This window comes from Nannospalax galili, unplaced genomic scaffold (genome assembly GCF_000622305.1).
Source record: "Nannospalax galili isolate Female #2095 unplaced genomic scaffold, S.galili_v1.0 scaffold187, whole genome shotgun sequence".
Lineage (NCBI taxonomy): Eukaryota > Metazoa > Chordata > Mammalia > Rodentia > Spalacidae > Nannospalax > Nannospalax galili.
In genome coordinates, this window is record NW_008357584.1 from 2,342,897 (window position 1) to 2,369,841 (window position 26,945).

A 26,945-nucleotide genomic window follows, 5' to 3' on the forward strand; every position below is an offset into this window, starting at 1 on the left:
TCAGATCTTTCAGGACCCCGGAATAGCCTCTGGCCCCAGAATAAACAGCAGCAGCTGGGCCACCTGTCCTCAGAAGCCTGGCTTGCACTCCTCCATGGCCCCCAGGGTCCTCACCGCAGGGGCCGAGTATGTAGGACAGTGTAGCCAGAGTCACGTGTCCAGGTCTCTCCGGCAGCCCCTAGACCCCGGCCCTCCCGGGGCCACAGGGCAGAGGCCGTCGGATCACGAGCGCCCGGGATGCCTGGGCCCGGCCCAGCCAATGGGCTGTCGGCTCCGGCATGACCCGCGCAGGGAGGGCGTGGGGAGGCAGGCCGGGCGCGCACGCCGCAAGGCCGAATCGCCGCCCCCGCCGCTGCCGGGACGGGAAGTGAGCCGCCGGGGTCCCTGGAACGAGCCAGCCGGACAGCGGGTCCCGCAGCCGCCTGCACCCGCCGAAGCATGGCGGCCGCCAAGGTAAGCGTGGCTCGAGCCTGGATGCGGCGGGCCGGGGCGGCTGGTGCCCAGCGGGGTGCAGCCGGAGAGTGGATGCGGGGCTCCACTTTGCAGCTGCGGGAGAGCGCCGGGGGCTGCATGTGCAGCCGCGTGGGGACCAAGGCCCGATCGTGCAGCAGAAACTTTGCCAGCGGACACTCCCACTTGGCCGGGACGGATCGGTGTCCCGCGGGACTGAGCTCAGGCGGCTCTGAGGAGAGCGCGCCGACGGGGCCAGGTGGCCCTGGATGGGTAGAGTTCAGGGTCACCCAGGGGTCTCAGCCACCTTGGAGCTCTCTGGCTTCGGAGCCTGCTTGTTTTTGTCCTGGACTTCTCCTTCCTAGGGGCCCCAGCCTGGACTGAAGCCTTATCCTATTACGTTTCCAGGGTTCCTCCCTCCAGCCGGTGGGGAAGTCACCTTGACTTCCGTTTTGGAAACTGCTTGGGAGACTGGGCCTGCGCCTGTGCTGGGCCAGTCGGGGACCCTCCCCCTCCCCAGTCTTACATCCTTTCCCTCCTCTCTCCATCTGACAACACTTAGAAACCAGCTTCGGAGCTTCGGAGAGTCTTCTTTTTGGAAATGACAAAACAGATTGTTCTGGGAGCCTGTCACTCCTGTGAAGTTTTACTTAAAAGGAATTCTGTGTAATGTGAATCGTTCACGAACCCAGAGGGAACGCAGCTCCGACTGCTTGACCTTTCCTCTTTCACCGGTCCCTGAAACCTGGACACCATTTACCATTTCAGCCTTTCTGGACTGCATTTCAACTTTTCTGGCAGAATACCACGTTCAGTCCCAATCACTTGAATCGTTGGAATTTATTGCTTTTAATTTTAAGTTCACGAAGGCAGCCCTTTAATCAAGCCTATACAACTTCTTAGCTCATTTTAAGTGCAGTGAACTTAAATACACCCAACATTTCAAACATTTGTCCTTAATCAAAACTCTGTGATAACCCTCAAGAGGAAAACATGGCCAACACATCATATTCCTATTTATTCAAGCAAACTAATCACATTTGCAATGGAAATTGTAAGCAGACAAATATATTTAAATGGTGTTCGGTGACTTAAGTCTCTCCAGGCTCCCCAAATCTGCAGACCTGTTCCTAGACTAGGTAGCTTAAGTGGGGTTTCTCTTTTCTGTAAATACTTGGGAGTTCATCTTCAGGAGTATGCATAGGGTGTGTTCTTGCATATGTCCGTGAATGAGTACCCAGGTGTGCCCATATTTATTTTGGATTAGCTCTTTAAGCCAGTAGCCCTTGACATTTGCTTTGCTTTGATTTAAAAAAAATATTTTTATGTGTATGAGTGTATTACCTGCATGTGTTTAAGTGCACCTGTGTCATGCAGTGCCCAAGGAGGTCAGAAGAGGGTGTTGGATCCCCTGGAACTGGAGTCATGGATGGTTATTAGCTGTGATACGAGTTGGTGAGAATCGAACCCAGGTCCTCTGCAAGAGCAGCCAGTGCTCTTAACTGCTGAACCCATCTCTCCAGCCCCATTCTTTGCTTTAACTTTGCATAAAGTTAAAAGTTGCTTTATCTTTGCATAAAGTACTGGGCTTGGCATGACTCAGTTCTCTAGGATAGGTGGGGTGCTGAGGAATTAAATAATTTTACTTTATTTGGAGATAAAGTAATGGAGGAATCTAAGTTTGAGGAGCATGTTTTTGAATGGACTGTAAGACTTAACTAATAAGTAACACAAGCGATGTGGAAACAGGCTCAACTTTTAGTTTTTTTATTAAAATGTCACAGTCTGTCAAGTACAGTTTTTTGTTTTTTTTTTTTTTTAGCCAAGGAGAGTCAGGGAAAAATGAAACATTTTATTTTGCCATTTGGAAGCCTGTATTTGTTATCTATTCATTTAAAGTTGCCTCTTTTCCTCTTTTTGTTTTTGTTTTCATACTGACTGCCCTAGAGTACACAGAGATCTGCCCGCCTCTGCCTCCCCAGTGCCGGAATTAAGGATGTGCCCCACCACACCTGATTTCTTTTCAGTTCTGATGGTTAATATCATATCTACATGTAGTGCTGGTGGATGAAAAAGCCAGGATAAAGAGAAAGTAAGAAGAAGCCAGGACTAATGTTAACAGAAGAGCAGCTATGTGCTTACTGTGAGTAGCTAACTGCATTTTTGAAGAGCTAAAGCAAAGAAATAGGTTGGTTACTTGGGAGAAATGTCTCTGACCAGTTTCTCTCCCTGCCTTTTTTTTTAAATATTTTGTTTATTTTTATTTTATGGGTATGAGTGTATTGCCTGCATGTATGTGAGTGTACCCGTGTTGTACAATGCTGCGTAGGTTAGAAGAGGGCTTTGGATTCCCCTGGAACTGGAGTTAAGGACGGTTCGTAGCTGCCATGTGGGTGCTAGGAATTGAACCCAGGTCTTCTGGAAGAGCAGTCAGTGCTCTTAACCACTGAGCCATCTCTCCAGCCCCTCCTTATCCTTTTTTATGCTGTATCTGAACTGTATTCAAAATTATTGAGGACCACAGATCTACATCTACATTTCTTAGAATGTTCTTCATTGTAGCTCAAGGGCATTTAATCCATGTAGTCTTGAAAGGTCCCAGACCAAGCCATGTTGGTCCTACGTAGTTTAAGAAGAATATTCTTCACTGAGTTGCTTCTGGGCACCATCCTCATTGTTTCTGCCCGCTGCAGAATGCTGGGCAGTCCCAAATTCAAGGCTGTGCTCCTTGTTTTTTCCTTGGTATTTAACCATGCTTTGTTATCAGCTGAACACAGTTGACTTCGAGTTAAAAATCTCATCTGAGGGTAGCTTAACACCCCTCTAAAGAACTGGAGACACTGTGAAGAAGCCTACTACAATGTAGTGCTAAGAAACTGGCTTGTATACCTGGGGACTTAATAGGTGTAGGAGAATTCCACACTTGCTGTGGCAAACTGTTGGAATGTGTAAGTAGGCTGGCTGTTTTTTGGATGGTTATAGCCACTGCTCACCTTTTCCTAATCTTGTTTGAGTTTCCCGGGTCTTTATAGTTCTTTGGATACTATCATTCATTTCCTTTATATCTTTTTATTTTGACTTTTGCCATTAACTTACTACTTAACAGTGGAAGAGCTACTTGTTTTTTCTTGAAATAACTATCTGAAACTTTTGGTGTTTTTGAGATGAACTTAAAAGCCTTTTTGTCATCAGTTAGATTTCTGTATTAGGAAATTAAATTGCATGAAACTAGCCAGGCATGGTGGCACACACCTTGAATCCCAGCACTCAGGAGGCTGAGGCAGGTGACTTTCTGTAAGCGTGGTCTGTATAGTGAGTTCCAGGCCAGCTGGGGCTACAGGGAGACCTTGTCTCAAAAGACCAAAAAACCCTCAGCCAACCAACCAACTCAACAAAGAAACCAAAATCTAAACTATGTGAAACTGTAAAGTTAGAAAATGCTCACTCAGGTTCAACCATAAGAGGTATGTTCAGGTACTTTATTTTGGTGAAACTAGCATGGAACTTAAAAGAAAGGAATCTGTGACAAATGAAAGCATTAATAATGAAAAGGCAGGCCAGAGTACTGATATACCTACTATTGATTTTTCCATTCTGGGATGAGTTGTTGCTGTGATTATTGATTCACTTAGAATTGTGTACTGTGATCTTTCTAGTGTTGTAAACGAGATTAGACACAATACTAAAAATGTATTGGACTTTGGGCTTACAAAAAACAAAACCAAAAAGCAAAACCTATGCTATAGAGTCCAGAGAGCCTTCTCAGGGAAGGAAGACTTCTCAGAAGTGCAGTTATACTCCAGCAGTAAACAACAAATCAGAGGCTGGAAAGTGAGAGCACATGCTACAATTAGGATATAGCATATGATTTAAAAAAATTAAAATAGCTAACATTGAGGGAATGAATACTAGATACCAAATTCCATTACAAATGCTTTTTGCTTTTAACTCAGTTAATGCCTATCACAACCTTCTGGCTTAAATATTAATATTTTCATCCCTGCTATAGATGAAGACTTAGAAACACTGAGATATGATAGGAGTGGGCCCAAGACCTGCTAGTTAGGAAGTTCTAGATCTGGGATTCCAGTGCTTCTATACTGGCTCTAGAGCGTATTCTTGTCCCGTCCACCATATTGACTTTATAGTAGCAGAGCACATGTTGAGTCTAGCCTATGGGAAAGGTGTGGGCAAGGGCTTAGGAGAAGTTAAGCACCTCACTGTAAACCTGATTTTCAATTAACCATTGTGTAGAGAGTTCTTTTTGTGTGCCAGGTACATTCCTAAGTATTAACATACAGTTACCCAATTAGACACAATACCAAGAAGTCAGTGCTCTGATTTTTTTTTTTTCTGTCTTTTTGAGACAGGGTGAAAAAAAAAAAAAAACCTCAGTTTAAGAAATGTCTGAAGTTTTTTTGTTTTGTTTTGTTTTGTTTGTTTGTTTTTGTTTGGTCTTTTTGAGACTGGGTGTCCCTGTAGCCCCAGCTGGCCTGGAACTCACTATGTAGACCAGGCTGGCCTCAAACTCAGAGATCCACCTGCCTCTGCCTTCCAAGTGCTGGGATTAAAGGCATGTGCCACCGTGCCAGGCTATGTCTGAAGTTTTTACAGCTAATCCGTTATCCAGCCTGGATTTGAACTATGCCAGCCCATCTTCAGAGTTGCTGCTTGATCCTTGGTAATATGATGATAAAGCAGACCAATTTTTTGTTTTGGAAGGCAAGAAAGTGAGTTGTTTTCAGAACATGGTCTCATTAAGCTAGGTTGGCCTTGAACTCTATACATAGCTAAAGGCGAACTTGAGCTCTGGATCACTCTGTCTCTCCCAAGCACTTGGGATTAAAGGTTTTACCACCACACACAGTATAAACTGAGAAAGTTTTATGCTACCTGGGTAGTTATTGAAAAAACAAGTTTCAGTGGGACAAGGTGGCACACTCCTTTAATCCCAGCACTCAGGAGGCAGAGGCAGAGGCAGAGGCAGGAGGATCTCTGAATTCAAGACAGCCTGGTCGACATGGTGAGTTCCAGGCCAGCTGGGGCTACAGGGAAACTCTTGCCTCAAAAAAGACCAAAACAACAACAACAAAAAACAAGTTCCTATGATTCCATTAATGTTTGGGTTTAGGGTTTCAGAAATTGTAAGGGTTGGATGGACCTTGGAATTTATGTCACACAAAGATAATCACTGTTTCTTTTTCAGTCCTATCTTTTACCGAATGAAGAAATGGAGCCTCAGGAAAATTTACAATTGGTATTAGTTCTTTTGAATTCCATTGTTTTTTGACACTGTCTTGGGCAGGGATTCCCAGGTGTTGGATCATAGAGCTATAAAAAGTGCTGATGTCAGGGCCTCATTCTAAGAGGTACTTGGTGTGGCTTGATCCTTAGAATTTTTAAAAAACTGACAAACTCTGTTCTAAAGACCTGCTTCAAGTAATCTTCCCCTGGCTCCACAGAGGAGAAAGGAGTGTCCTCAAAATCATGGGACAAGAGAAAGATCTGGTGTTCTAACTCAAGTGAAAGTCAGGTAGGAATCACTTCATTCTCTTTTTCAAAAACTTTTCAGTCTCACATGTGTCTTGCACATTTCTGTACTGTTTTATAATTGTCTGAGAATAAGATTTTAGGACTCAAAGTATTGGAAGCTTCCTTTTGTTTCTTGCAAGGTGTCAGTGGTTGGAGTAGGTGAGGGAGAAGGAAACACTATGGAGCAAACCTGGTCTGGCTCCTGGCCTTGTCTATGGGATTCTATTAGAATTCGGAATGAGAAGGCAGATGTGATAAAGAAGTAGAATTGGAGATGCAGATAGCTTTATTAGCTGTGAGGTTGGGCACTGGGGCTGGGGGAGGCCTGGGATTTATAGGTGGGCTCAGAAAATCCCAGAAAGGGGGTCATGCCTTTCTGGAATAGTAGAAGGCTGGGCATGCCTCCATGGGTGGTACGCGCCTTCTTGGAATCAGGGAAGGAGAGATGGGAAGTTCTGACTGGGAAAGGATTGCTAAGGAACCAGATCTACAAGAAATCTGATAAGGAACCTGATGTCTTTTGCTTGGGGTTCTGCGTTCTGAAATAGATTTATCTCTCTCCTGGAGTAGGGAGGCTGGGCTGGGGTGGATGATCAGTTCCTTCAGCTGTTTGTCAGGCTGATTTTCCTTCATCCCTAACTTAGGGCTTCTAGCTTTCCACTAAGGCACTGGTTCATGATAGAGGACCTGAGGTGGGTGAGGAGGATGGTAAGGCAATGCATAGTAAAAGAAAAGTAGGGTGCAGTTCTTATGTTTTGACATTGAGTTCTTTTAGAAGATTGCCAGAGGAGCGATGACCCTTTTCCTACTGTTGCCTCTTGGACCTCTGACCAGCCTCTGCTTTTCTGGTGTCTATGGGAGCATTCCTTCTTTTGTCTTCTACTGTCCATGAGGATTAGTCTTGCTCAACCATCCCATCCTTCACTGCCTGCTTGGTGTTTGCTACCTTATAAGCAAGCACCTCTGCTTCTTGTATCCTTGGCTGCTTTAGGGTGGGCCTTACAGATAACTGGGTCCCTGGTGCTGTGGTTAGGATGGGCCTGTTACAGTAAGACAGTTTTCAAGGTCATAGTACAGTACTTAATAGCTAGAGAGAAAATCTGTCCTTAGGGCTTGACTCTAACTAGACTCTCCTGTTGGGTCCAACCTACTCATTTAAATGCTGGCCCTGGCTACTGAATTCTGCTAACTCAGAGTGATTTCCAGCTGGCATGTGGAGGAGCCTGATCTGATGGTCTGGCTTGTTGCTTTGAAATGTTTAACAGTACTTACAGTTACTCTTTCCTTTGGAAATCTGCATTTGAGGGACTGAAGAAAAAACTTACATGGTTCCTTTTGACTTTTGATGTGGACAACATTGTTCAGTTGGTAGTACTGAAATTTCTGTGCAATTCAACCTCAATAAACCACTCTATTCAATGATCATTGTTAGACTGGTCGGGCTGTCTTGATTTGCACACATAGTCACCATTTCCAAATATGTTCTCCATGAACACTGGTGGTAAGAGAGTCAGATATTTCACAATATAGTTACTGTTCATGGTAAGATAGTTTTCATACAAGATGAGTAGTATAGTTGCTGAGAAAATTGTCTGAGTCTGATTTGAGCAGATTTTTGTAACCCTCAGTGTTTGTTTAGTAGTTGTTCAGAACTGGGTGATGTGATTTGTGGATGTCTGTTCCTCATTTGGGTCATGCTTCTGAGTGGAGGTGCAGAGGACCAGGCTGCTCAGTGAGGTCTGCTGTACCTTTTCAAGTGGGAAGAGGCTGCCAGAGCCCCTTTCCCCACAATATTTAATGGCCAGGAAGGGGAAGAACCTGGTTCCTGGCCCATTTCTGCTACTGGAAGTTGGACCTTGATTTCTGTGGGTACTCAGTATCACCCTGTGGAAAACCAGACCATCACTGTCATCTGTGGTGATCACATGGCATACAGCATGTGAAAGAATATTGGGAATCATGAAGTTCAGTAGGAATGTCAAAAAATGCTGGGCATGGTGGCATATGCCTTTAATCCCAGCAGAGGTAGGTGGATCTCTGTCAGTTCAAGGCCAGCCTGGTCTGTGTAGTGAATTCCAGGTCAGCTGGGCCTACAGGGAAACTCTGTTTCAAAAAGACCAAAAAAAAAGGAATATCAAAAAATGTCATTTTGCCTAATTTCAAACTATCAGGACAGATGTTGACCTATCCGACCCATACTTGTGCATTGCTGAACTCACACACCACTAAACAACCATTCTGGTAACTGAGCATGGCTACTTCAGGGCCTGCATTCTTCAGGGCCTGCATTCTCTATGTGGTCTGCCTGGGGAGTCTTGCCTCTGGGAGCTTTTGTCCAGAAACCAGACACACTGGTTTCCTTGGGAGCTTTTCTTGGGTGCTTGGAGACTTGTTCCAGGCCTGTTGCATAAGCATCTGCATTTTCCCCAGATCCCAAGAAATCCTGTGCATGTCAAAGTTTGGATGATATGCATCTGGAACTCTCATTACCATGTAATTAAAGGCCTTTCTTTAGTAAGAATGCCACAACTTTGGATATAGTGTCAAAATCCAGTATACATTGTAGTCTTTGTTTTGATTCTCCCTTGGGGTCCATGTATTATTTTGTAGCACATCTCTGAGTGATTATTTAAGGGTCTCATATAAGGGTTGTATTTCGCTCCAGTTCTTTTACTTATCTATATTTAATATTTTTATTTATTTTTATTTTATGTGTATGAGTGTATTGCCTGCATGTATGTAAGTGTACCCATGTCATGCAGTGCTCTTGGAGGTCAGACGAGGGCATTGGATCCCTTGGAATTGGAGCTATGGGTGGTTGTTAGCTGCCATGTAGGTGCTGGAAACCAAATAGTCATCATGTGGGTGGCTGGGAACTGAGTCTGGGTCCTCTGCAAGAGCAGCCAGTGCTCCTTACTGCTGAGCCATCTTTCCAGCTCCCGTCATCCATACTTAAGAGTCCCAAAATGAACTTCTGCCTGTGTGCTTCTTCATCATCCTCTTGTGAAGGTCACCAGTGATCTCAGCCCTAAGAGTGTAAACCTGCTCTCATTTTGGGTCTCCTGTGCCCTCAACTTTCATGATGAACTCTCTCAGGCATGATCTCTTTCTACTCACACTCCCCTACTCTCCTTTGTAGACCTCTCTCTACAGATGTCTAGCATTCTGTGGAAGGTCAGTGCCCTCCTGGGTTCTGCCCTTCTCCCTCCTAGCTCCTGCAACCTGCCTTACAAAGAGTGATCATGCTGTCACTCCTTACCCAGGAAGCGATGCTGAGCTCCATCCTATGCTTTCAGATGCTTATTGCCAAATTCAACTTGGATATCTTAGAGGTATTTCAAACTCTGCTCACTTAGAACTGAGTCTGTCTTCTTGATATTCTTTACTTTCTGCCTGCAATTTACTTTTGCTTTGGTCAGCCAGACTTTGCTAAGGCACCTGCAGGCATTTGGACATGGGGCAGTCTAAACCCACCTCCTTCCCTGGAGTGCCTGCATCCTGTTCTCTCGGTTTAAATTCAGGTCCTAATTAGTCTTAGCTATGCCCTCAGCATGGCTTCCAGTCTGGTCTCCTTGCCTTGGTTTCTCCCTTCCCATTCTGCCTACATTTACCAAAGCAATCTTCTGAGATTGCCACCTAATAGTTTTCAAACCTGCATTCAAGTGTGTGGTTGACACCAACTGTTTTCCAGTCCTTGTTCTAAGTGCTGCATTTCCAAATATGAGAAAACAACTAGGCTTGTTTTTAAGATGCTGACAGGAAGGGAATAAGGTAACCAGAGAAAGACCCAAGCACCATTATTTGATCTTTACGATCATCTGGGAGGGAACAAGGACAGTGCTGATACTATCACCAGCAGGTCAGAAATTTAGGGCTCAGAAAAGTTATGCAAATAATAATGTCAGTATTGTATCAACACTTAAGAAAGCCAGACACAAAGAGCCCAGTGCAGTGGCATACACCTTTAACCCCAGCACTTGGGAGGCAGAGTCCTGTGGATCTGTGTGAGATCCAGGCCAGCCTTGTCTATATAGGGAGTGCTAGGCCACCTGGGGCTACAGGGAGACTTTGTCTCAAAAAGACCAAAAACAAACCCCCAAAACCAAGCCAGGCATTTTTATAAGTAGTCTATATCAAGTAATATACTCTATATTGAATGACATAAATGCTATTATCATCTCTATTATACAGATGGGGAAAGTTGTATGTACAGAATAGTTAAGTTTAATGAGGTACAGAGAGATTAAATGCCGTCCAAGGTCACACATCTTTGAACACAGGCAGTTTGGCTCTAGAGCCTGCGCACACAACCATTGTGTTACATACATTACTCTATTAATGCACCTTGTGTGGCCACTTTTGCCTTTGTGATAAAACTTAAACTCTTTGGAGAATGAAATCCTCCTTGGAACTGACTGTATTTTGCAGTGTTAGGGATTGAACCCAGGGCCTTATACATGCTAGGTGGGTACTCTACCACTAAGTCACATACCCACCCTATTGTTTATAACAGTTTTCCAGTATTACTACACAGTTTTTCCCACAACAGTTTTAGGGGAACACCTCTAACCCCACTTATATCCCTTATCCTAAAGCTTTGGCAATAGTTGTAGCAGAAATAAACCAAGAGCCTGCTCATTTGCATGCTAATTTAACTCAGTGCTCAGCCAGATGACAACTCCACCTGTAATTTCTTTGCATTGGGCAGATGTTTTTTAAAAAGTTCTTCTCATTAATCTTTAGAGTTCTTAGTTCCATGTCTATTTCTTGAAGCCTTTCAGGATGTTGAAATGTGTGTTCAGAGTTGTATTTCTGTTGTAGGTTTGTTCTGATCACTCTTCGTCGTTTATAACTGGTCTTTGGTTGGTAGTCTTTTAAATTTTCTCAGCCTGTAGGTTTTCCTGCTCTTTAATGCTTCGTTACAGTTTATTGCATGGGGGACTTAGGGTTTTTCCTGAAGTTTACTGCAACTTGGATTTGGCTGATTGTACCCCTACTATGCTTCTTTGTTTTTGAGATTTTCTGCTGGTGATAGTTCCAGAAGCTTGGTCAAATTAGGGTCGTGGTTTTAGTTTTGGCTAGAATGCTACTACGTGGTGCTGAGTGCTCTCATACCTGGAGGCACATCGTACTTGGCTGATTCTTCTACATAATGTTTGATCAGTGGGTTCAGATGTTGTTATCTGGGTCCACCCGGCTTTTTGCATAATGGTTTATGCAAACTTTTCTAAGTTTGAATATTAACAATTGCTCTTTGTGGAGTATTGCGTTAAACGTGGTTTCTGTTCTTTATTCATAGTTATGAATATGCATATACTCATAATTAGAAGACAAAAAATTCTTCAATTTGCAATAATTGATTCAGGTAAGAATTAATAAACCCATTGGTAAAAGATGGTTGGAATTCCCATTGTCTCAAAGTGTTTCCTCGTAAATGACTACTACTTGGAAGAGGAGCAAAGGACCTTTACCACAGGGAGATATATTTCGACCAAGTGATCATAAATATGGGAGACAAACTAGTATTTTGTACCTACCGAAGTGGTGCAGTGGGCAGCATGCAAGAAGTCCTTAGAAGAGTTCTTGCCAAAATTCACTAATCTGAATCTAATCATGCAGAAACAATTAGATAGTCTAGAAAATGGGACGTTCTACAAGACCTCTTGCCTAATGCAAAAAATGTCAATGTTATGAATGAAAAAGGCTGAAGACATGTCCCAAGGAGATGTGTCTGTGTGCAGTGTAGGGACCTGGATACAAAATAAATGAATGACAGAAACAGGTGACCCACTTGGAACAATTATATATTAAGTGGTATTATATTCCTTTGCTAGGGCTTCCATAGCAATGAGCCACAGATTGGGTGGCTTAAACAACAGGAGTTCACTCTTACAGTTTGGAGAGCTCAGAGTCTGAGATCTGAATCCCAGCAAGGTTGACTTCTCCCAAGGCATCTTTGGCTGTGGCTAGCTGTGTCCCTTCATCTTCAGTGGTTTCATCTGCTGCGGTATCCTAATTTCCTGTTTTTTTTTTTTTTTTTTGTAGTTTATTAAAAGGTTTTAGTGACTATTTTAAGCATGGGCATGAAGTAGGGGGAGAGAAATGGCCAGTTATGAGGGCACCTGAATCATATTACTTTAATAACCTCATTAAAGACCTTCCTTCATTTATAGTAAGTCATGTCCTGAGTTCAGGGATTAGGATTAGAATTTAGGGGATGCACTTAAAGCTCATAACGAAAATGAACTCCTGTTTAAGTTGTCTTGGGTGAGATAATGCTATTGAGGCCTTTTCTTTTATGTTTTGTACTACATTTTAAGCTCCTGTGAGCAGGGGCCTTCTCTAGACCTGATGTCCCTCAGAGTATGTTCCATTGCATTTAGACAGTGTTCATTGGTTTACTCATTCATTTGAAATACCAATCCATGGCAAAGCAAGTGGAAGAAGATTTTGTGTTGCATATTTATGGATGTTGGAAGCATTTTCATTTTTTAATCAACTATTTGTCCTGTCCTCTTCATCTACCAAAATAAAGACTCTTTTGGAAATACTTGAGGAGATCTGCATGCATGAATGAGCTCCAAGTGAAGGCATGATGGAGGGTTAGCTGCTAAGCATACCTGGGAGGGTGTTAGGCTGCCCTAAGGTAGATGAATTTCCTGTGAACACAAAAAGACTTCTTCCAAAGGTGATGCCTTCAGAAATGCTCCGTTTCCTGAGAAAGCTCAGCTGTACCGTAGGCTGCAGTTCCCAGCAAGTCTAAACTGTGTGTCTGTTGCAGCTGGTTCTGAGTACGCGGAGCAGGCAGGTGACTTGAAAGATACCTAAATACCATTGTTAGCAGAAATTTTGTATAGTTCCACCTGAGATGTCATGTTATTGGGAAAGTTGGAATTTTGGAGTTCTTAGTCTCCTTTAAGGATTTAAGAATGGGAGCTGGAGAGATGGCTCAGCGCTTAAGAGCACTGACTGCTCTTACAGAGGACCCGATTCAATTTCCAGCACCTACATGGCGACGGCTAACAACCATCTGTAACCCCAGTTCCAGGGGATCTGATGCCTTCTTCTGACCTCTGCGGGCATTGTATGACGGGGTGCACTTACAGTACCTGCAGGCAATATACTCATGCACATAAAATAAAAATAATATTTTTTTTTAAAAAGAACTTAAGAATACACTCAGATGGAAGCTTGAGGAAAATTTTATTAGAGTTGAAAAGTCTCAAGGCAGGCAGGCCGTAAATCTTGGCAGCTGCCTGGAGGAGGAAGATGGGGAAGAGAGAAAAACCATGCCTTGTGAACTGGGCCTGGAGTTTAGCAATAGAAATGGGACAAACAGCCACGTGGTAGTATGGAGGTGGTGGGGAATGGGCTTCAGAGGAACTGAGTGTGTGGAAGAACATGTTCAGAGGGGAAAGAAAAAGGAAAAGTTATGCTTTTCTGAATAATTTAGAAAAACCAGCAAGCTTAATCCAGCTGAATGGTTGCATGACTGATGGCTGTATGGTTACATGACTGATGTTTGCATGACTGATGGCTGTATGGCTGCATGACTGCGTGGCTGTATGGCTGCATGGCTGTATGGCTGCATGACTGATGTCTGCATGGCTGTATGGCTGCATGACTGATGTCTGCATGACTGCATGCCACTTTGGCTGCATGACTGATGCCTGCATAACTGCATGGCTGTATGGCTGCATGACTGCGTGGCTGTATGGCTGCATGGCTGATGTTTGCATGACTAATGGCTGTATGGCTGCATGGCTGGTGTCTGCATGACTGCATGCCACTTTGGCTGCATGACTGATGTCTGCATGACTGCATGGCTGTATGGCTGCATGATTGATGTCTGCATGACTGATGGCTGTATGGCTGCATGACTGATGTCTGATGGCTGCATGACCACATGACTGATGGCTGTATGGCTGCATGACTAATGTCTGCATGACTGATGGCTGTATGGCTGCGTGACTGATGTCTGATGGCTGTATGACTGCATGGCTGTATGGCTGCATGATGTCTGCATGACTGATGTCTGTATGTCTATGGCTGCATGACTGATGGCTGCATGACTATAGCTCCCTAAGTTACTGCCCTGAGGGTGGGGTTTCTGGGAAGGAAAAGTACATTGTTTCATTAAAGGGATAATTATTTTTCTCATCTCTTTCTTCATGGCTTAAAGTGAATAGGCCTTCTCAAGGTGTGGTCTCTTGCCAGGCGATTAACAAGAGACGGGGTCTCTCTGCAGCCCGAGCTGGCCTGGAACTCCCTATGTAGACCAGCCTGGTCTTGAACTGACACAGATCTGCCTGCTTAGCCCGAGCTGGTCTGGAACTCCCTATGTAGACGAGCCTGGCCTTGAATTGACACAGATCTGCCTGCCTCTGCCTCCAGAGTGCTGGGATTAAAGGTGTGCGCCACCATGCCCGACAAAACAGCTTCCCCTTAATGGGCCTGATCAACACTACACCCCTTTGTGAAGAGGTAGCCTTAACATCATTAGGAGATGGGCTAGAAATCAAGAATAGATTAAATCTATTTCCACCAGGGAAATCCAGATATCTAGTTCCAAAGCTGTTCACCAGAAGGAATTAGTGTTTCAACTTGACTTTCAGTCACACTCTCATGTATGACCTCATGTTTGAAGCTCACTTCTGGCATTCTTTGCTCAAGAACCAAGAATATTCTTGAAACCGTTGTTTTCAGCATCCCTGCCCTAAGCTGCCTGTCCAGTTTCTGTCTCCTGTTCACACCACACCATCAGGTTTCTTTTTGTGTATTTGTATATGTGTTCATGTACGTGTGTACATGTATGTGAGGGTGCATTTGTGTACTTGAGCATGGAGGATAGAGATTGACAGTGGGTATTTTTCTCAGTTGCTCTGAGACACACACACAGAGAGAGAGAGAGAGAGAGAGAGAGACTCCACTGAACCTGGAACTTACTTATTCAGCTAGGCTGACTGGCCCTCACACTCCAGGAATCCATCCATCTCTGACTCCAGAGCACTGGGTTTGCGTACATGTGTTGTCACACCTGGCTTTTATATGGGTCCTGGGGCTCTGAGCTTGTCTTCATGCTTGCCTGGCAAGCATTTTACCGACTGAGCCATCTCTCAAGCACCCCTGGTTTCCCTAGACCACTGCGCGCATCGACAGGGAATGTGTTCACCTTTCTGCATTCATATGCTTGTTTCTTAACTGTTGGTGCTGACTTCAAGTGAGGAATCCCACCATCTCATTGTCCCCCATCTCCATGTGAGAAGTAAAACCTCAGTTCCAGGTTTTCAGTTCTGGGTGGCTCATGGATATTCTCAGGCCCACTGGCAGCTTGAAGCGAGCCTGGTGGTGACCTTTGCCTGATTTTCTGCTGTGTTATTTTGCCTTTTTACATTGATTTGTTCTAAGAGGGCATTTAAATCGAGGACTTTGTCCCTTTGTTCTGTTTGCATCTTGTTTTTGTCTCAGTTGTTTGATATTTAACTGGTTACATTCATTTTATGTTAATCAGTCTCTTCCTTTATGACTTCTAGCTTGTATGACATACTTAAAACCCACCTTCCCACTTGGTGTTACAGAAGAAATCACCTATGTATTTTCCTAGTACTTTTTAAGATCTCTCTCTCCTTCAGTTTTGGTTGTGGAATTCTGAGAGTTCACCAGTCTTAACTGGTGCTATATCATCTGCAATGTTACCCGCTGCCTTTTGGGTCAAATCTGCTGCTTTAGAAAGCCTTAAGAGAAATCTCAGCGATTCCCTCCCCCAGCTCAGGTGTCTTGTGCTGACTCATTCTTCGTGCTGCCCTGACCTTGAAAGGATAAGGCCACTGCAAAGCTGGGTGCTGCTAGATTCCATTCTAGGCTATGCATTTTCATGAGGTCCTTATTTTCTCTCTTCTAACAGATGAGAATAAAAAGAAGTCACATTGCTGGTGGTGATGTCAGAATTTAAACATATCATTGCAGAAGCCATGGTTAGAGTAATATTGAATAAGGGGACTCTGGTTGGAGAATTTAGAAACTCTCCCTGCAGGAGAGTCATTTTCACTCCATTCTTGAAAGAATGGCCTTATTTAGACTGTTCTTTATGGATACGTCCCATTATGTGAGATACTGAAATAGTGTCAACCTTGAGTTTCAGCCCTTTGTGTTGTGGTGGTACACACCTTTTTGATCCCTGTACATGGGAGGGCAGAGGCCAGCTTAGTCTACATAGTGAGTTCCAGGTCCTGGGGCTACAGGGAGATCCTGCCTGTCTCAGAAAACGAACAACAAAAAAGAACCCATTTCTTTATCTAGCCAGTAATATTTATCAATTTATAGCCAACATTTTATTCCTCCTATCTGCCATCCTCCCCTCCATTCTTTAAAAAAAAAGCAACCCTCAGACATCAAACTGTCTATCTGTAAACATCTTATTTTAGCATGTATTTTTAAATGAAATTCTTTTGTCTTTTCTTTTATTCCCCTTTTTTTTTCTGCTCTTTCCTCTTGGAATTCTGGGATTGAACTTATGGCAAAGTAGGCACTTCACCCAGCTACATCTAAGCAAGTTTTTTGTTGGTATTGTTGTTTTGAGACAGGGTCTCATTATGTAGCCCTGACTGGCCTGGCACTTGAAGTGTAGAACAGACTGGCCTTGAACTCACAGAGATCCACTTGGCTCTGCCCCAAGTCCTGGGATTAAAAGCATGTGCCTTCATTCCTGGCTAAGCATGATTACAATGCCATTATCATACCTAAAAAATTTACAGTATCTAAAATTTACAGCTGGGTGCACACCTTTAATCCCAGTCCTTGGGAGGCACAGGCAGGTGGATTTCTGTGAGTTCAAGGCCACCCTTGTCTACATAGTGAGTTCCAGGATAGCTGGGGCTACAGGGAGACCCTGTGTCTCAAAAAAAGAAAAAAAAGAAAGAAATCCTATGTATAACTAATCAAGCACTTATCGAATACATCTGTAAAAAGCCATTCTGTATGTATTTTACCTAGTTCCCTTTTGTACTTTTTGAATTGCTTTGTAAGTAAAGCCCATACATTATGATTAGGTGGCGTCTTGGCTTTCTTCCTTTCTTTTTCTTTTTTTCTTGAGAAAGGTCTCATTATGTAGCCCCAACTGGTCTGGAACATGTAGACCTTGAATTCATAGAGATCCATCTGCCTCTGCTTCCTGAGTGCTGGAATTGAAAGCATGTACCACCACGCCCATCTGTGTATTTTTATATTGAACAAAAACTAATCTTCTCTTCTTTGAAAAGTTAGAAAACATTCCATGAATGCTGATCCAAGCAGGAAGTTATTCTTCGTCATCATCCTGGGGTATTAGATATTTTTACTTATTTCTTTTTTCTTTTTTTTTTTGACAGGGTCTCCCCTAGTCCCAGCTCTCTGGAACTCACTATGTAGACCAGGCTGCCCTGGATCTCACAGACCTGTCTGCCTCTACCTCCCAAGGGCTGGGCTTAAAGGCATGTGCCTAGCAAGACACTTTTAAAAGTCCTTTTGTTGTTGTTGCTCATAGATACATTTGATTTTCAAGAATACCATTTCATATACTAAAAGTCCTCAAAGCAGCCTAATACTTTTGGCTTTTGGTGGGGAAAAGTGAATTTACAAGTGCAGAGCGAAGTACCTTATGCTCTAAAACTCCTGCAGCACCATGCCTGGCTTGGCTTTCTTTTGACCTCAGTTCTCTTGATCTCTTAATTCGTGCTAGTCCTGTGCATCTGAAAGGTAGGCTAACCTACCTGTGGTTCAAACTAGGGATTTGTGTTCATATCATGACTCTTCCATGTGCTGTATGGGGTGTGAGCAAGCTTTTTAACCTATTTATACTTCAATTCCTTATCTATCACAGGGGCATAATTGCACCTATTTTGGGTGGGGGCAATTGGAAAAGTCGGTGTGCAAAGCTTAGAATATAGAAGCTTTGTGGAAATGTAGCTGTGGATCTGCAGTCAGAGCAATTACGTGGAGTCCTATTAAAAGTTGCTGGGTTGTGGACGAGGGTAGGAAAGTGCTCAGACAAGAAGAAGGCTGCAGTCACTGGGTTGCGGCTCCTGGCTGTGCAGAATGCTCCTTTTCTTTTTTGTTTCCTTCTGGGTTTTTGACTTGCTTCATTTAGATGAGGTTGATGCCTAGCAGAATTTTGAGCAGATAATGTGTTACTACTTAGTGGAAGCAATTTCGCTATTGTCCCCTCGCTTCTGGCTTTCTCTTCCTTTTACATTTATTAAGTTAGATGTTCTCTCTCAGAACCCATTTTAACTTTTTATGGCATTATCTGGGCTCTAGTAACTTGTGATCTCTTAAGTAGGGCCTTTCAGTACTTTATAAATATGTCATATGCTTTTATATTCCTTTGTTCCCCAACAGGAACAGGTATTCCTGTCTTCAGAGCCGCGCAATCAGTTTTTATTCATTTAAGGAGCAGTAGTAATTTGACACTTGCTAATATGTAACAAATTATATTGGGAGGGGTAATTGCAATTGCAGCTGGTTCCTAATTATACTGTAATCTTGATGCTTTAAAAATTTGAGACTTAAGTTCAGCATATAATACTGTAAAGTAATATTCTGCATTAGGCAGCCATAATATCAAATCAAAATGACTTTTAAATTTTACTTACTGTGTGGTCCAGTGGCAGGATTGATTGGGAAGCTCCAGACTCTGCTTGCCAAACTGGGCATAGCCTCTAGGTGTTATAATTAGTATCAAAATAACCTGGGTTTGGGGTCCTTTCTGACTTTGTGATTTGCAGGTACTCATTTAAGAGGCTGAAATACTTCAGCTGATTCTGGAAACTAAGGCATTAATGACTCACCTTAAAGACTTGAGTGATGTTTAAATGAGATGTGATGTGAAGCATTGAGCACCAAGCCTGGTGTAGAATTAAGGACCCAGGAAAAGCTACCTGGTTGTTGCTATAACAATAGTAAGTGATCCAGCCGTTTGTGATAGCCTGTGTCTTCATCATACACTGTATATCAGACATTCACTGTTAAGTCTGACATTCCCCCTTGGTACAGAGTTTCCTTAGTGCCTAGCAGCAGGCCTGGAATGTTCCAGCCTTCCATAGGTGGTGGTGGTAGTGGTGTGTGAGTGAGCAAGTGGAACACCAGTAGTTCCCACAATGCTTGGCAGCTGGGAATTGGGTACATTTTCCCCTCACCTCCAGAGTTGTCTCAACCTAATGAGGAGGAGCTTGCTATCAGTATCTAGTAGGTAGAGATTAAGGATGCTGTTAAAATCCTACATAGCAATGAATAATGGTCACAGGACTTTACAATAAGGTTTGAGAAACCTGATCTGAGGCAACCTGACCCACCTAGGCTGTGACCCTGATGAAAAGTAATGAACCAGGACTGATCAACCTGTATTTGATCTACAGTTTTCTCAATAGTGAAGAAAAGAATTCCACTTGTTTTAAAGGTTGTTTGGAGAGCAAATAATCACTCACGTGCATGACTCGTGACGTAACGTGACGTGACTCTACCTAAGCTGATTCATTTCAATGGTTGCAGCTACCCATCATCTTTCTTGGATTGGAGCAAATGCTGGTATTAGCAAGTCTGCCTCTCCCAGCATAGAAGTCAGAGCTCAGTTCCCACTGTTCCTTGCAGAGAAGGCATGAGCCAGTGACATGGGCTCTGCCCAGTAGATACGTACATGTATCTTAGGAAGAGGGCAAGATGAGGGTCATGTGAAATTTTCATTTCAGTTTAGCTAATAGGCAGCCAAGATGGCCTGCATGGGTGTGAGATTGGATTTTTACCACTCTAGGGTATTTGGGGGTATTGGTGGTAGTTTCATGCCCTTGGCTGATTTCTCCAGCTTTCCTCATGAGACAGTGGATATCCCATAGCATTTTTAATTATTGTTTTTCTAAACGGCATCTCATGTAGCCCAGGATGGCCTCAAACTCACTATGTAGCTGAAGCTGATTTTCGATCCTTCTGCTTCTGCCTTCCAGTGCTAGGATTATAAGTGCAAGCCACTTTCTCCTTCTTCATGCTGTGCTAGGGTACAGACCCATGCTAGGTACACAGTACCAACTGAGATTCCCATGTTCCCAGCCCTCCAATAGCATTTTGTTTTTTTAAAAAACCTCTGCAGTTAGGATTTTCTTCTTAGTTTGTCATTTTTTGGGGGTCTGTTTGTTTGAGATAGGGTCTCACTTTGTACCTCTGGCTGACCTGGAAGTTACTATTTAGAGATCAGCCTGCCTGTTCTATCTCTGGAGTCTGGGATTAAAGGTGTATACCAGCATGCCCAGCATTAGCTTGTGTTCTTTTGTTACCTAGTTCTAAGTTCAGTGCTTTGAACCCCTTTACCTTCCATTTACATTTGGGAGCAAAGGTGCCTGATATCCTGTTACTAGCTTATTTGTTTTATTTGAGAGTTTCTAATTGTAATCATTGCCCATGTTATCGGTTGATCATTGATAGGGTAGTTTTTCTTCTTTCTAATTGGCTATGAGGAAACCATATGGAATGGATAAGATACGTTTTCTTATTGTTTTGCCCATTTTATAAATGCAGTTCTAAAACTTGGAGATGTTAGCTGACTTTCTGAAGGTCATTAGGCCTGGTTGGGCCCCAAGTCTCCTCTAAGCCGCTGCTGTGGGCTCCTGGCGATGTGAGCATCTCCTGGTGTCTCTGTAAGGTGTTGAGAATGTAAACAGAAAAGTGAGCATTTTAGAAAAGTTTCGTCATGTATCTTGTCAGTTTTTTACTCTTGGGAACATTTACTGGAATGTTAACTTCAGCTTAATGACAATAATAGAGTTGAAAGTGTATTTAAAGCCTTTTCGGCATAACAGAATCCACAGCTAAAACACCACCATTGATTTCTTAGCTGTTACATTCTGCTTCTTAATATCAGACTTTTAATCATGATGGTTTTAGAGTTGTTTAATGTTTGTCTGCAGCAGAGCAGAGTCAAAGCCAAAGTACGTCACAGCCTACCGAGTTTTCTGATAAACATCTCCAGCACCCCTCAAATGACCTGCCTGTGTAATTACCCAGTGGGCTAACATTTGCGGCCTTGATGCTTTGTAAGTCAAATGTTGAGTGATAGGAACTTTCGAGGGTTGATTACCCAGAAATGTTGTGGTTTGAAGAATGCTTAACATGGCGTTTTGTCTGTATACCAATTTATATTTCAGTAACTTCTTGCATAATTACTGCTCTCCATTATTTGAACTTAAGGAAACTTAACGTACAGTGTGATTCAGTGACTTCAATAAAAAATGATTTTTGTAAATTTGATGAGACACCTCTTTCTTCCCTCTAGGCAGTGGTAACTGTGGTTTTAGGGAATTTTAAACTTTCTTTTGCAATAACTGATTGTATCAGTCAAGGTTCACTTACGAAGAACAGAATCCTCTCTAGCTGGTTTCAACAGAGGGAGATTTATTACGGGGTATTAAATGGCTTATAGAATTTGTTGGGGAGGTGAAGAAACAGACTTGAGGTTGTGCTCTTAAGAATGACTTCCAGAGCCTCACAGCAGAGTAGGCCACCAAGGGAGCAGTGACCTCCTATGCAGTCAGAATATTTCCTGCCAAGTGGGGGAGGGTGGGGTTGTTTGGAAGGCCTTGGTGTGAGTGATGTGGGAGGGAAGGACAGTGCTCCAGGAAAACCACTTTCAGCAATGGTGTCTGATAGTAGAAGCAGTAGCAGTGTGGCTCACAGCTTCCAAATCTTCTCCTTGCAAATCTCACCTAATTTCATTTGAATGGCATTGACCGCATCTGGCCCACATAGCTGCAAGGGATTCTGGAAGTGTAGTTTTCACTGTATAGTAAGCACTACAGGAAGATGGGGGAGAAGGATCATGGACCCCAGCTGCTGAGTTGCTGGGTCACATCCAAGAGTGCGTTTCATTGGGATTTCAGTCTTTCTACACTTAGTTCTTCAGATACGAAATGAAAGACTGTGCAGGACTGTTTCTCCCTAATCCCTTTTTTTTTTTTTTATTGCTACATGCTGGCCTACATACCTACACATGGTGGCCTGGTTTTGATGAGCTGCTGCTTTTGTTTTTATATCTAAGGTGAATAGCCTTGAACAAGCCTGTGTATGTTTTGACTTACAGACTTCTCAGGTTGAGGAATGGGGCTGGGGAGATGAAGGACAGCTGTGTTGTGCTGTTGGTGATGTGGCAGCTGCTGATTTTGGGTCTGTGGCTCTTTCCCCACCTACCCATTGTGATCTTTAAAGATACACTTATATTAGTTATTTTTCTCATCACTATGATAAAGTTCATAGCTAAAGCAACTTAAGGAGTAAGGATTTGTCCTTGGCTCATGGTTCAAAGGGATACATACAAGCTATTGTGACAGCAGTAGGAGGGGCTTTTGGCTGTGGAGGTGGGAACTTGCTCATAAAAGGAAGCCAAGGCAAGATAGCAAGTAGGGTGAGTTTATAGAGTTTAAGGCTTGCCTCCCAGTGACCACTTCCTCCAACTGTCCCCTGCCCCCCACCCCTCAAACAGTACCATCAGCTGGGAACCAAGTGTTCAAACACATGAGCCTCTGGGAGACATTCCATATTCAAACTATAAGATACCCATTGCAGAGTTCCTGAATTCAGGGATCTAAGGCACTGATTGGGCTCTGAGAGCTCTAAAATCTCTTTAGGTAACCAGAATATGTGTCAGGGGTTGAGAGCTTAAGCACTGTTAAACTGCTTCACTTCAAGCTGTATGTCTGAAACTGTGCCAGGGCCTCGTTCAGGGCTTGTTTCTTACAGATGGCTGGGCCCCACTCATAGAGGTTTTAAGTACAGGTGGGACTGGAGTGTCAGAATTTGCATTTTTTTAAAAAAAATTCTTATTTTTATTTTATGTGTTTGAATGTATTGGCTGCATGTATGTAAGTGCACTCATGTTGTACAATGTCCACAAAAGTCAGAAGAGAGCATTTGATCCCCTGGAACTGAAGTTGTGGACGGTTGTGGGTTCCTAGCTGCCATGTGAGTGCTGGGAATCAAACCTGGGTCCTCTGCTAGAGTCACCAGTGCTCTTAACCACCAAGCCGTCTCTCCACCCCCAGAATTTGCATTTTGTAAAGTTCCCTGGTGATCCTGGCAGTGATTGCCCAGGCATCTTCTTTGAACCACTGATCCCAAGGAGAGCTACCTGTGTTCACTGTAGATGGCTGGTTTCTTACCTACCTGTAAGACTTTTTTTTTTAAAGGTTTATTTATTTTTATTTATGTGTATGTGTGTGTTTCTGTGTGAGTGTATGCTATGTGTATGCTGGAAGAAGCTGGGAACTGAACTTGAGTCCTCTGGGAGTTTCTTAAGTACTGAGCCATCTCTCCAGTCCCTACCAGGAAGACTTTAATCCTCTCTTAAGGTGCACCTTAAGTTGTTTGCAGGAGCTAGGATGATCTGAGAAATGAGAAGTCCCCAGGGAGATCCCAGTCTGACATCATCATAGTCTCCCAGTGAGAGGAGAGACCTAATTTTCTTTGCATTTGATTCTTTAAAGAAGTACCCTTATCTTATGTGAAATTTCTTTTTCTCCTCCACTTTTTTTCCCTTGTCTGTTCCAAGACAAGTTCTCCAGTATCTTTCTGGTTGGCCTTGAGCTTTCTAAGTCTCTGAGAATGACTGAGAGCTCTTCCTAACTCTGCCTCTTGAAGAGGACTGGGATTACAGGTGTACCACCTTGCCCAGCTATGCCAGATTTCTTACATTCTTTCCCACTGTCATCTGTCACACCTAACAACTTATTTTGCATGTATACATCTGTACCACTGTGATTTGTTAAAATAATGAACCTGGTACTGTGGCTTGATTCCAGGGAAAGCAAGACTCCTATGTGTAGAAATTTGTCTTACCTTTGGCAACTCTAACTCATGTTAGAATGAGAGTGAAATTATGTCTTTAAAGATACCTTTCTGCTTCCTGTGACAGTCTTGTTCTCCCCACTTCCCCTTAAAAAAAGCTATTTATTGAAGTTGTGTTACTGTGCTATTGGAATTTTCTTTTTAAATTTCTTAGCTTGTGTATGTTTTACTGATGCTATTGATGACTTAGTCACATGGGAATAGCCAGTGTGTATCTTCTTAACAAGGATTACATATTCAGCTGGGCATGGAGGCATATGCCTTTAATCCCAGCACTCTGAGGCAGGCGGATCTCTGTGAGTTTGAGGTCAGCCTGGTCTACATAGCAAGTGCCAAGTCAGCTGGGGCTACAGGGAGACCCTGTCTCAAAAAGACCAAAAATAAATAAATAAAGCATTACATATTCAGTGATTTTTTTTTTCCCACAAAGTTTACCACTGTGGAACATGGATTCACAGAATATACCTGAAAATTTCATTCTATAGTTAAATAATGTTAGACTTCTCCCAGTATATGGGAGAAACATCAATGAAGAATTCTTCCTGCTGTTACCGGTCCCTTGTTTCTTTTTCTCTTCAGTTTGGAATTGTTACAGCATGTTATCTGAGTGTAAAATTCTCTGTTGTATTGATTTAAATATCCAGTAATATTTCTTGCTTACCTGTAAAAAACTCTTTCCTTATTAGTGGTTTACTTTTTATCTTTGAAAACTATTTAAAACAAAAAATTTTTGTTTTAATGTTAAACTCTCTTCTTTAAGTGCAAATAATGAAGATAGTGATAAAGAAAATCAAGTAAACAGTTGTACGTATTAATATGTTGTTAATATGTGATACATATCACATACTATATATAATAATGCATATATATTAGTATGTGATACACATACACACCCTTCTGAAAATTGTCTAAAGTTTGATGAACCTTCTGAAGCCCAAGAACAAGCTAGGTCTAATAACTCCAAGCTGTTCTGGTAAGTGTGCATCCTGAAGAGCTGTTCTGGATTGACTTTAAAAAGGCAGCTGCATTTGTTTGGCCATCATCTTTGTTCTATCTTCTTGAGCATTAGTATTGCTACCAGGTAGAATCTATCTCAGTGCACCTTTGGAACACTGGCAGTTCTCATCACAAATGTATGTGATCATCAGTGAAATGTGATTGTCCCTCTTTTGCTGCTGCTGACACCTAAATACAGATAAGTGTGGGACGGGGGTAGAAGTAGAAATGGAAATTCCAAATAACCACACAGTGTTTGCTGAGTGGGCAGTGGATGGAGTGAGTATATGAGACCCAGAAGGCTTGCAGTAAGTTTTTAGAATCCATCTCTTGATGTACTATAGCTCTTTATGCCTGGGAACTGGTACAGGTATCAGTAGGTCTCAGGTAGATTCCGTAGTGATCATTAACCATTTGCTACACCTGCAGCTTTGGGTCTGTTTTCAGAAGGTAGCTCTGGGTGGGGCTAGGAGAGCAGAAGGGATGGCGTGTTATAATGGCCTCAGTAATTATTCAGGAATTTGGTGAGTGTCTTTAAGAGCCCTGACTTTTTCCTTCTTTCCTTCCTTCCTTCCTTCCTCCCTCCCTCCCTCCCTCCCTCAAGGAGAGGGGAGGAAGGAAGGAAGGATAAATAATACAAAAGTCGATAGATGATATTTATGAGTGCTTTAAATGTGTGGCCTTGTTGGTACTTATGACTTTTCTTCTGATTATCCACAACTTCCCATTTTTAAGTGAAGGAAAGTGAAGTCAGAGCATCAAGTTCCCCTAGCCAGTGAGTTTAAGAGGTCAGGCAGGTGCCCTATGGAAGAGTAAAACCCTTTTGTTTTTCACTGGTTTGTTAATATTTGGAAAGGGTTCTAACTGTGTAGCCTGACCTGGCCTCAAGCTCTAGATCCTTTTGCTTTAGCTTCCTGAGTGTTGGTGTTACTGGTATGTGCCACCATGCCAGGCAAAAAACCTTTTAAAAATATTTTTATTCTTTGGGAATTTTTCATAATGTATTTGATCATATTCACCCCCCCATCCTCTAACTCCTCCCAGATCTACCCCACCCAACTTCAAATCTTACTTAAAACCGTATTCCTGATTATAGCACTAGATTCATACTACAAACTACTGGCATTGGAAGAAATTGCAAGATAGTTGATTTCTGCTCACGTACTGTGTATTCTCAGTTAACAGGGTCATGTTGAAGCTGCCTGTTATGTGGGAGGTGGGAGATTTGTAACCTAAACACCAAGAAAACACTTAGAAATGCAAACACAGATTGACTTTTCATCTGGCATGGGAAATAAGTGATATATTTTGAGCCTTGATCCCCTTCTGTAAAGTGGGTGAAATAATATGTATCCTAACTTTAGGTTTGCCGTGAGGACCCAGCCATGCTTTATAAACTACAGAGAACCTTCTAGGTGGCGTGACTTGGAAACATTGGCCTTTCTGTGGATTGTTTTCCTTTGTGTTCTCCTGTGCTTAACTCTACATGGGTTACAAAGTGAACAGTTTGTGTTTTCTCTTACAGAGGTACAGTTCTGGCCAGGATGATTGAATGATTATGTTTTGGGGGGATCAGTAAACAATGGTGCTGTGGGAGTTTAGGGCAGGGAAGTACATGCTGAAATAGTACTGCCCAGGGAATTCCTTACAAAGTGCACAGTATAGTGAACTGAGTAGATGTCAAATGCTGTGGTGTTCAGACACAGCGAACATAGTTCATTCTGTAGAAAATTTCCTTTGCCTTTAAAATAAAAACAACTAAGAACTTAGGCCAGCATATGCCTTTTTAATAAAAATCTTACTTATGGCCTGTCAGAAGGTGTGGGGTTTTTACCATGAAGGAAGGAATGTCCTTACTCTGAAAATGGAGTGTAGAGGTACTTTGACTTCTTTTCTAAAAGTGTTCATCCCAGTTCTACCCTTCCAGCAGCAGAGAAAACTCTTCTGAACCTTAGGGGTCAGCAGTATCATTAATCATGGTTAGTATGATTAACAGTCTTCTTTTCCCCTCCATTATTGAACAACAAAGAACACCAACTAATTTGGGATTTTAAGGCATGTATAAATTCTTGTGAGTAAAAATAGCTGATAGCTGAAGTGAAAAGAGT

The 26,945-nt window shown here is 42.8% G+C and overlaps 1 protein-coding gene across 1 annotated transcript in view; it reads left to right on the forward strand.

Annotated features, from left to right (window-relative positions):
- The first annotated feature begins 283 nt into the window (after positions 1-283).
- Positions 284-26,945, forward strand: part of Slc25a13 (solute carrier family 25 member 13) — a 207,817-nt gene continuing 181,155 nt past the window's right edge. Inside the window, exon 1 of the mRNA XM_008855219.2 lies at positions 284-453. Coding sequence (XP_008853441.1) covers positions 439-453 — 15 coding nt within the window. The 5' untranslated portion in view covers positions 284-438. The remainder of the gene's footprint in view (positions 454-26,945) is intronic.